The sequence below is a fragment of the Emys orbicularis genome, chromosome 9 (genome assembly GCF_028017835.1).
Source record: "Emys orbicularis isolate rEmyOrb1 chromosome 9, rEmyOrb1.hap1, whole genome shotgun sequence".
NCBI lineage: Eukaryota > Metazoa > Chordata > Testudines > Emydidae > Emys > Emys orbicularis.
In genome coordinates, this window is record NC_088691.1 from 45,637,918 (window position 1) to 45,648,434 (window position 10,517).

Here is a 10,517-nt window from a genome sequence, read left to right on the forward strand (position 1 = left end):
AATCGGCACGCGTGCCACCTTTGGCACACATGCCATAGGTTGCCAACCCCTGGCTTAGAATGTGGGACAGGTAGTAGCTCAGCTGCTTCCTTCTACGTGACCTAGTATTCTAGAGTGACCAGAGTCCTGTGATTTGGTAGCCTGCAGTGCACTGCCAGCTTATCAGAACCACAGGACTGCAAGAACTGGTGTTCAGAGGGTGGGGAAAAAGGCAGTGTTTCAGTTGGTAACAATTTTATTTAACAAAGGAAATGGCCTGCTGTTTGTCCACTTTTGAGGGTTTAACTGCTGCTCTGTTTGGCTGCCAGTCTCTTGTCTCTCTCTTCAGCAATGGTCAGACGGATTCCCTTTCCACGGGGCAGGGAGATCCATGGCTTGTTACCCTAAAGCAAGATGGGAGAATCACAACACAGTACAATCAAGCAACCGTCATAGTATCGGTGCTTTACCCAACTCCAGACTACACCCCCCTCTCCCTCCATGTTATTCCAGGCCTAAGAAAACCTCCCTCTTGAGAAGTAAATTCGGTTCTCTTTGCAGCAGCTTCTAAGGGCTTGTTAAATTTATTGGTGCAACTTTGTGTTAAGGTGGGATTTAAAACAGATTCAGTTAAAACAAATGCAAAAGGCTGCATGGACACTCATTTCAATTTAGCTTAAGTCTATTAGGAACAGATTTAAGCTACGCTGAAATAAATGCTTCAAAGCAGAAGAGCAGCCACACAAGGATTTGTACCAGTTTAACTAAACTGGTTTAAAAAACCTTGTTTAGACAAGACCTTAGTCTTTCATAGGAAATCCATCATGGGGATCAAAGTAAAGTTAATCCTGAAATGCCAGGGTAGTCAGCTGCTCTGCCAGTGCATTCCCTAGTTCCAGCTCATCAGTCAAAAACCCACAGCAGATTTCACACACAGATTACAGGATCAAGTGGAACATTTCCCCTACGTGCAGGACATAACTCAAGCACCGCTGCACAGATCCAGTATAGCCACACAGTATAGTTTACTGAGTGACAGAACTCATGGATAGGCACAGGACTAAATTCAGTCTGGTGTCCCACAGGTCAGTGGGGTAACACCAGGGACACACATGGTCTCAGAATTTTGCACTAGCAGCCGAATCCCTGCCTCCTTCCTCTTCGACAATATAAAGGCAACATAGCTGCAGGAATTTGTTACCCATCATGTACTGCGGCATTGGTGCAAAGTGCCCCACTTTAAAATATATATTCCTTCTTATGGTCCGAGCCTGTAAGCGGCAGGCATCCTCCTCTCCCATCAAGATCAGTGGGAGCTGAAGGCATTTAGCACTTTGCAGAATCAGACCCTTAATGGCTGGGCTAATATGTCCAAAGCATATTCTAATACCTGTTCCTTTTCCTTGCTGCTGGAAGTACAAATGAGGAGTTACTTGTATGTAACTATTTTTAAAATACTGTATTCAATGAGCAGAGACTGTCTTCCTAATGCTTGCTGTTTGGTCAAGAGCCTTTAGTGACTTGTGAACTGCCTCTTTAGCAGTTATTAACTAGTCCTCCACCTAGTCACTGTATCTGGAGTAACTGCACCTGTGACCCCTTTGCAGCCTTACTGAGGCCACCCCACTTTGGTCTCAGGCCTCAAACAGTCACCTCTTTCAGAATGGGACCCCATGAGAGTAATTAACCATTGGAACAGTTTGCCAGGGGTTGTGGTGGCTTTGCCATCACTGGTGGTTTTAAAGTCAAGACTGGATGTTTTTCTAAACCATCTGCTGTAGCTCAAACAGGGAATTATTTCAGGGCAGTTCTGTGGCCTGTGTGTGTTACACTGGAGAGCGGGCTAGATTATCACAGGATCCCTTCTGGCCAACATGGTAAAGAGCAGGTGGATTTCCATTAGCACAGCACAGCATCTTGTTGCTTTGTAGAGTGACCTCTGCTAGCTGATCAGAAGCCACAATCTGCTCTCAAGTTCCACAGCATGAGGACACGTTCATGGGAAAATGGCCTGCATGAGTGGACATGCTCAGCTTATGGATCACAGCCAGTGCATTGAGGTCACCACCTTTCAATTCAGCACACACAATGGTTTCTGTACATTCACGGAGCAATTTGGCTGTTTTGGTCAAAAATGTTTGCATTACAACTAATGTGGGTGTGAGGGCAGCCATGTGAACAGGCCACAGCCTGTAGGAGGTTGGGACCACATGGGGTGGAGCCAGATGGCAGCCCCAGCCAATGTTTAACTTTTGCTATGGACAGCAGCTGGAGCAGCAGCTTCAGACAGAACAAGCTCAGAATTAGCTTGGGAACACATCCGTCTCTCTTGCAGTTAGCACCTTGTTTGCCCCTTCCCCCTAAGTGAGACATCTATCCAGCAGGAGGCTCTTCAGCACAAGCCACGACATGGGAAGGGAAAGCAATAGGGGTTCTATTAGCTCACACTTACTTTGCCAATAACAAAAATGTTAGAGAGCCTGGTGGCAAAGCTGTTGCCATTGGCATCCTTCACGTGCACCACATCGAACGAGCCTGGGTGTCTCTCCCGGTTAGTGATCACACCAATACGGCCCAAGTTAGCACCACCAGTCACCATACACAGGTTACCTAAGTGGAAAGAAGACCACTAGTGAGTTTGTGAATCTGAATAAACCCCACACACTTTATGACAATGTGCATCATCATTTATACCCTGTGTGGACCACTGCTAGAGATGGGGCACCACTGTCTGGTCCGATGCTGCTGCAATAAGGTAATGCCCCTGTACAGAAGTCAAGCAGAAACCCTACCAGTCAGACCAAGATGCTACAAAGACAAAAGACCGGACAGCACATGGTCCAATTAGTTGTGTTGGCACCCGATGACCTACTACAATTAGGCTGACTGTCCAACAAGTGAGGCCACCTCAGGCCATGCAAGTCCATGGACAGGTGCTAGCGGCATCTGTTTAAGTTTACACCAAATGTGAACAGTTGCAGTGAGAAGCTGGTGTTCACTGCTTTATTCCAGTGCAGTCATATTTTTTCATTCACTCAGTTTTATTCCTACTGGTCATAACCTCACTCCTCCTATCCAAAAGACTGCACTATACAGAGGGACCCTCAAAACACCATCACGATTTAGAGACCATCAGGACAAAATAAGTAACTTTTTTACAAAGTTTGAAACATGGGAGGTAAGGGTGTTATTTTTGAGACCAAGTGTTTCACTTCTATGACCCAGGTTTCTCCAACCCCATCAGCGCTGTCCTACTGGAAGTGATGATCGACATGAAGAAGTCAGTTAAAGAAATCAGGGCTTTCTTTAAGCTCCTGCCTTGATCAATACTGAAGTTGAGATGTGGCACATCAAATGTGTGCCACACGTTTAGAAGAATTTACATATAACTGCACACCAACGTTGCACGTGTTACTGCCTTAGCATGGCACAAGATGTTACGTGAATGGGTTACTGTCAGCCCCTCCACAAGACACAAATGCAACACCAGGGCGAGAGATTATCTCAACAGCAGCGATGCATTTGGGTTTGCAGCAGGGAACACACAGTTTACGTGGCATCCCTTCCAGTTTGGGCAAGGGAAGAGGAAACATCGTGAAGAGAAACAGTCTACAACCAAAAAATGCAATTCAAGTGCAGGCATTGGGGCTCTTCCACTTCCCCCACTCAAGCCCCTGTGCACTCAGTCTGAGTAAAGTCAGGAAGAGTCCCCACTCCTCCCCCTACCCCAGGCCACACATGGAGGGCACCTCCTCTGCCAGGACAACTAGAGAACCACCTTCTCTCATTGCGGGACTAGCAGAGGTCTGTAGAGCAGCCCCGGAAACATGAACCCTACACTGCCTGTGGAGAAGACCCTACTGAGAAACAGAAATTAAGATTTGGCCCTGGTCTACACTACAAAATTACTTCAGTATAACTACGTCGTTCTGTGAGACTAATCCACCCCTGTCCAATGCAGTTATACCAACCTACACACCAGTGTAGACAGCGCTGTGTCTGCGCTGATGCAGTGTTTCAAGTGCAGACCTGCCTTAAGACAGTCTTTGGCAATCCACATTTCAGAGAGGTGCCTCATTTGAAACAGCACTAGACATCATAAACAATGTACACTGGGGGAGCTTATATCTGGAGTGTGACGAGGAAGGAGCAATGAAACTTCTATAATCTAGAAATTTCCCTACCACTCCTATTCCATCCCATGCCTGGAATCAAATGCTCGCCTTACAACAGGCAACAGTTAGCCCAAGGGCATTGCCTATTTTATTCCCACATACCCCAGGTGCTGCTGCCTGCATGTTAGATCTGTGCCAATTTTCACTCGGTAAGTTCCCCAGCAGCTATACCGCACAGTGGTCTAAAACCAGGAAGTCAGTATTGCTGTTACACTTGGACATGGGACTATGAAACTGCTCTGGCACCTCCAAGCCCACTTTGTGCCCATCTAATAAAATCGGATCCCATAGACGGTGCAGCTCAGCTAAATGCCTTCTTCCCTTTGAAGGGGGGATGCTATAGCCCCATTTATTCAAACCCCTGGTCTCCTATTTTGGAGAGCTGAGTGCTGGAGGAGATGGAAGGACGTACCTGTGTCAAACTTGATGAAGTCTGTGATCTTGCCAGTCTCAAGGTCAATCTGGATAGTGTCATTCACCTTGATGAGGGGATCTGGGTAGCGGATGGTACGGGCATCGTGGGTCACCAGGTGAGGGATTCCTTTAGTACCCACAAATATCTTCCTCACCTTGCACAGTTTGTACTGTGAACACAAGCCAACAGCAATGAATGCAAGCAGACTAGACTGACAGCTTATATGGCTCAGGGCAGGACCTAGATACAACATATGAAGCATCACCTCTGCACAATAGCATCAGCACTGCTCGATAAGCCATGTGCCAAGGGCAGAGGCCAAGCTCCACTCCAGAACAAAGTGTCCAAAAAAGAGGCTTTCAAAATACTCATTTACTCCAGAGTGAAGTTAAAGGGAGCAACTCTCCCCCCTCTCCAGCACTTCCACCACGACTGTCTTGCTGCTGGCCTTGGGCAGGTCAGCAGAGGTATTCACTGACATCCCAGCTCAGTAACAAAAGACAGCTTGAGGCCAAGTCCATTTTTAACACAAATTACACTGCACTTGAGGCTTTTCAGAGAAGGCCTCTTACAAAGGGAACTGTGAACCTGGCAGGCAAGTAGAAGAGAAGCTGATTTCCAGATTTTGCTTCCAGTGTAGGTCCCTGGACTGTGGCCCACGACCAAGAGCAGTTGCCAGAACCCTTTCATGTGGTCTACAAAGCTAATGGTTTTCTAACCTCTGATCCCTACATGGCTACTTCATGTCTCTGTGGTGTAAATTTAACAGTGATCAAATTTGAGAGTCACAACATAGCTGAGAGGGCAGCAAATACAGGAGAGAATCAGACTTCAGCGTAGCCTGGAGATTAGAGCAGTCAGGCATTGAGTACTGTACATCCCCATCCCCACTGCAGCAAAGCAAGTTTATTTTCACCTTCTCCTAATGTTACCCTAATTTTACTTTCTAGATAACCCAAGTGCTCCAAAAGATCTAGATTGGGAGGGGAGGTGTCCACAAAGAGATTTGAGCATGGTTCTACTCAGAAGTATAACCAAAAGCAGCACCGTGAAGATGTGTCCATTGTGCCTCCCTTAGATCTAAACTGCTGAGTTTTCAAGTAAAATGATGTTTTCCTCTAACTACCAGCCCTAAAATCTCCTCCTGGGATCTGGGAATCAAGTTGAGACCTTTCCTGCTCATGTACCACCAATAGTTTGTAGACCAAATTATCCCATCGGACACTTGTGCAACACTAAATGGCAACAAAGGGGAAGGAACAAATGTCGCTGAAGGAGTGATTTGGCCTACAGTGTCTACTAGTGAGATTACATGTATGGCAGAACTAACCCAGCCAAACCACAGGGCTGGCAGTTACAAGTAGAAATGTTTATTGTTTTCTAAACTAAGAACGCTTAAGCAAGGTACCACATCATGTAATTTCACAGAACAGCCACACTGAGATAAATTCTCTGATGCAAGAGTTGGAGAACCATTATTTTAGTGTGTCTGTCTGTAAGGACAAAGGTTTTGACTTCACATTTGAATTTGAGAAACTTTGCTGAGTCGTCTCCAGTTAATAGCCATTCTGTTTTACAGCTTGCACTGCCCTTCCTGTGCTCATGCCGTCCATCAAGAGCAGATTTTGCATACAAACACAAATAAGGGCAGCAGTTTTCAGACATCCTTGCGGCTTCCAATTTAAAGACAGATGAAACCACTATTGAGTCTGAGATTACTCCAGTGACCAGGACCCCTGGACCCAACCCAATGGCCATTTCTTCCACAGATACCAACTTCCCCAAATAAGTGACAATTCACGCACCACCAGATACAGAATATTGGCGCAGGCCTCTTATCATAGAATCATAGACTATCAGGGTTGGAAGGGACCTCAGGAGGTCATCTAGTCCAACCCCCTGCTCAAAGGAGGACCAATCCCCAGACAGATTTTTGCCCCAGATCCCTAAATGGCCCCCCTCAAGGATTTAACTCAAAACCCTGGGTTTAGCAAGCCAATTTTCCATTCCAATTTTTACTGTTGCAAAACAGGGATCAAGTCTCAGAACTTGATCAGAGAGTGTATAATTGTTTAAAGCAAAAGGAACTTACAGGCAGGTTTAATATTTACTGCACCCAGAAAATTCTGTCTTGAGCATTTGGTAAAAATAAGGCTGTGTCTGTACTAGAACTGTACTCAATTTAAAGTCACAGTAATCTATATTGGGAAGTTGCACCAGATTAACCAGAGCTAAAGGAGGGATAGTCAATTATTTTTTTATCAAAGTCCAAATTTCTTGGTCAAGATATAGTTGAGGTCCAGACTCCAGAGAAAACAATAAAAACCCAACAATAATAATAAGTAAATAAAGAGTTTGGGTTCCATTCAAAAGCATCTGGCAGTCCAGATTTGGCCCACAGCCCATGTATTGACTACCCCCTGTAGGGGCTAGTTTGAACATAGATGCAGGGAGAGTAGCAGACTGCACAACAACTTGGGAGTGCACCAGAGCGAACGTTTTTGCCCACCGGGGAGCCCATGTGACAGGTCTTCAGTGAAGAGACAGTTAATGTCATCTAAAGTGGTTCATTTTAGTACAGCTGTATTCCTCCTCTAATCTTGTAGCCCACTGTGTATTTTGACCATTTGCACTGTGATGCTTCAACAAGCACTTTGTAAAGACCCCAATGAACAGCTGCACATGCACCCCACTCAAAAGGCTCCAGGGAAGGCTTACAGCAAGGATAATAAAACAAGTTTTAAACAGAGATCACTTTGGACTGCCACGTACTAGACAGCCAGCTGCACCCTTCTGTGTATGGAGACTACATAAGCCCTCACCACTTCCCCTTTAACCCCATGGAGACTGCACCTGGTACGTTGAATGTCTCAGATTATCTCTCAAGGCAGTAGGACCGACACCAACTTTTAGATTCATGCACATGGGAGTTTTGATACCTGCAGCAAAACCCAGCCACTCTGCTGGCTGCACCAAGTTCAGAAGCAAACAAAACATTCCCAAACACTGCCAGAGAGAGGGGCTCACCTTGGCCTCTTCAGCTGTGATGCGGTGAACTGCAAAACGACCCTTGGTGTCGTATACCAGACGGAAGTGCTCACCTGTCTTCTCAATACTGATGACATCTGGTTTCAAACAAACAAATTCATTAGGAGAGGCATTTCCAGGTTCTTAGCCCTTTATCATAGCTTGAAAGCTACCCCATTCGGTAGCATTCACACTAGAGGTTCCACCATCAGCGAGGAGTTCTCATTTATATAGCACCATGAAGTATATAAAAACTCCGTACAGTGGGCCAGCCATGTCGACATAAGCCCCCACTCCTGAATAGCTACCAGTCTACACGGTAACTGGCTAAAATTAGAATGAGTCATGGAATAGTGGGCTATGCAAGACTCAGGTCAGATAAGTTGGAAAGTAGTTCCAGGTGCAAAGGACCACTCAGAGGTTGCAAATATTTGTTAGTAATACTAGTGGCAGTATGCAACTTAAAACTAAAGCAGAGCAACTACTGGCGGAGTCCAATGCTTAAGCAAGGCCAACAACATGGTTTGGAAGTGGTTTCCCAGAACAACTGCAAGTCTCACAAAATATTGGACTTTCCAACAGTTCTGAAGAGTCAGCTAGCTGCTCTCTTCCGTTTAATCTGTTGAGGTTCACAGAAACTACCTTCACCGTCAGAATCAGGAACAAGTGTGTCAATAATGCACCGATTGCTGGTTTTGGCCAATTATGGCCTCTGGTTAAATGTGCACTTAAAACATTAACCAACACAAGCCACACTGCACAGCAACAGCTGCCCCATCCACCCAGTTGGGTAACCCCCAAGATCAAACACTGGCTTTCACGGCATGGTGATGAAAGGCTCATTTTTTGCCATGCAACAGTTTATTAAGCTGAGCATTTGCCCCAATCCTCCCCATCTCTCCCAGGATTTGTCTCCACTCACCCATGAAGCCAGCAGGATAGGTGATGTCAGTGCGGACTTTGCCATCAATCTTGATGAACCTCTGCATGCAGATCTTCTTGACCTCATCTCCTGTCAAGGCATACTTGAGTCTGTTCCTAAGGAAGATGATGAGTGGAAGGCATTCCCTCAATTTGTGGGGACCTGTTGATGGACGGGGAGCCTACAAAGAGAAGAAAAAATAAGTTTCTGCCAGCTGTTCAATCACATCGGCAAACAGCAAAGCCCATCTTCCAAAACAGAAATAGCACATGCTCAATAAATACTAGGTTAGACTTATGATTTCTTCACAACTTCATAAAGTTTGGATCCCACTGGCTCACAGACAGCCTTGCTCCTTATATGCCAGAGACAGCTGCAGTAGGGAAACACCCAACAACAGTTCTTGGGTCTAAACATTTGAGTTATTCTATGACAAGCCAACCCAATAACTACTAATACATCCCACAAATGTAAATGGCCTCCCTCTCTTGCAAACTCCACTCTAAATCTCCCAAGTTAAACAAGTGGTCACCAACCAAGATAATTTTCTCTTACTTGCCACCAGTGGGCAAATTATGCCAAGGATTTGTGGAGGCGAGATGGCTGAAACCTCACAAAAAGAACAGGAGTACTTGTGGCACCTTAGAGACTAACAAATTTATTTGAACATAAAGTACTCCTGCTCTTTTTGCTGATACAGACTAACACGCCTGCTACTCTGAAACCTCACAGAAGCTCCCAATCGCCTACCAAGCCAAATACAGGCAGATTAAAAGGAGACAAACATTCCAGCTGTGAAACCGGTATTTTTGTTTTGATTTTGAGGTGCAGAATTCACAGATACTTACAAACACTCCTGTCAATTTATCCAGCATCCAATGCTTTGGAGCTGCTACACGCTTCAGGTGCTTCTTGGGACCGCGAGCCTTGGGTAGGAAAAAGATAGATTAAGACACTACTAAACTGCTCACGAGATAGTCGTTCCTAAGAACCTGTGGTGCTGTTAACACAGAGAATGAGGAACTGTGAGGCGGAAACGTATCGCGGTATCCGTCTCCGCATGTTACCACCACAACCCCCTCTCCGAATTCGCCGCCTCAGTACCTGCAAGACTGCACAGATTAAAGTTCCCATGTAACACCCCACACACAGCTCCACGCACAGCCCTAGCCGCGTTACCCTGTGCGCACCCGGCCTCCTTCCGTAAGAGCTCCCTTAACGCCGCGTGTGCGCTGGAGCCACGGCAGCTGCTCGGGCCCGTCCTTCCCACTCCCCGGGCCCGCTCGGCGGCCAGGTCCAACACCCGTTCCGCGCCAGGGGCAGCGCGAGCCGCGGCAGGAGTTCGGGGAACCCGCTATTCCCGCTCGGCCCCGCGGGGATCTCTGGGGCCGGGGCGGGAGAGCGCCTCAGGGCTCCGGCCCGGCTCCCTCCGGCCCCATACAGCGGGGTCCCCTCGCCCCGGCCAGGATGCGGCGGCGGGGGCCACGGCAGGCGGCGGATGGCAACGGATGACGGGACCAGGGACTAGGCCGCGTACTCACCATGGCTGCGCTCTGCCGAGAAAAGGACCGCTCGCTTCCGTCTAGCCGCGGATATCCAGACGGCGGCCCGGCTAGGACAAGCCTGGTTAAACGCGAGTGCCAGATAGCGCCCTCTGCGGGCCGGGAGGCTTCAGTGCGGCAGCGCAGCCAGTCTCCGAGCTGCAGCGTAGAGCCCCAGGGTGCCATGCGGGCGCAGCGTGGGCTGGCGAGGCACCCGTGGGCTGTAGGCAGGGCCGGCTCTAGGCAACACCCCTCCAAGCACGTGCTTGGGGCGGCACTTTCTAAGAGAGGGCACTCCGGCCCCCCTTTTTTATTTTTATTTTTTATTTTTTTGCTTGGGGCGGCATTGCCGGGAGCCGGCCCTAGCCCAGCCACTCGCCCTGCCAGCGCGAGCTGGGATCCGCGCCCCCTGCCCAGCCCAGCAGCGCCCTGTACAGCGCTGCCCTGGGGAGACTCGG

General features: G+C 47.7%; 1 protein-coding gene across 1 annotated transcript; it reads right to left on the reverse strand.

Annotated features, from left to right (window-relative positions):
• Positions 1-217: 217 nt before the first annotated feature.
• RPS4X (ribosomal protein S4 X-linked) lies at positions 218-10,266 on the reverse strand. The gene is made up of 7 exons (XM_065411226.1): positions 10,060-10,266; positions 9,367-9,444; positions 8,519-8,699; positions 7,597-7,694; positions 4,567-4,738; positions 2,432-2,589; positions 218-383 (listed from the first exon to the last, which is right to left on the reverse strand). The coding sequence occupies exons 1-7, from the start codon at positions 10,243-10,245 to the stop codon at positions 282-284; spliced, it is 975 nt and encodes a 324-aa protein (XP_065267298.1). The 5' UTR covers positions 10,246-10,266; the 3' UTR covers positions 218-281.
• Between the last annotated feature and the right edge of the window lie 251 nt (positions 10,267-10,517).

Excerpts from the sequence above, each read along its gene's own strand:
- RPS4X (XM_065411226.1), bottom strand. The coding sequence starts at position 10,245 with ATGGCACCCTGGGGCTCTACGCTGCAGCTCGGAGACTGGCTGCGCTGC. Across the intron at positions 4,739-7,596 it reads TCACAGCTGAAGAGGCCAAG|TACAAACTGTGCAAGGTGAG; the intron begins GTGAGCCCCTCT and ends TTGTGTTCACAG. Across the intron at positions 384-2,431 it reads ACATTTTTGTTATTGGCAAA|GGTAACAAGCCATGGATCTC; the intron begins GTAAGTGTGAGC and ends ATCTTGCTTTAG.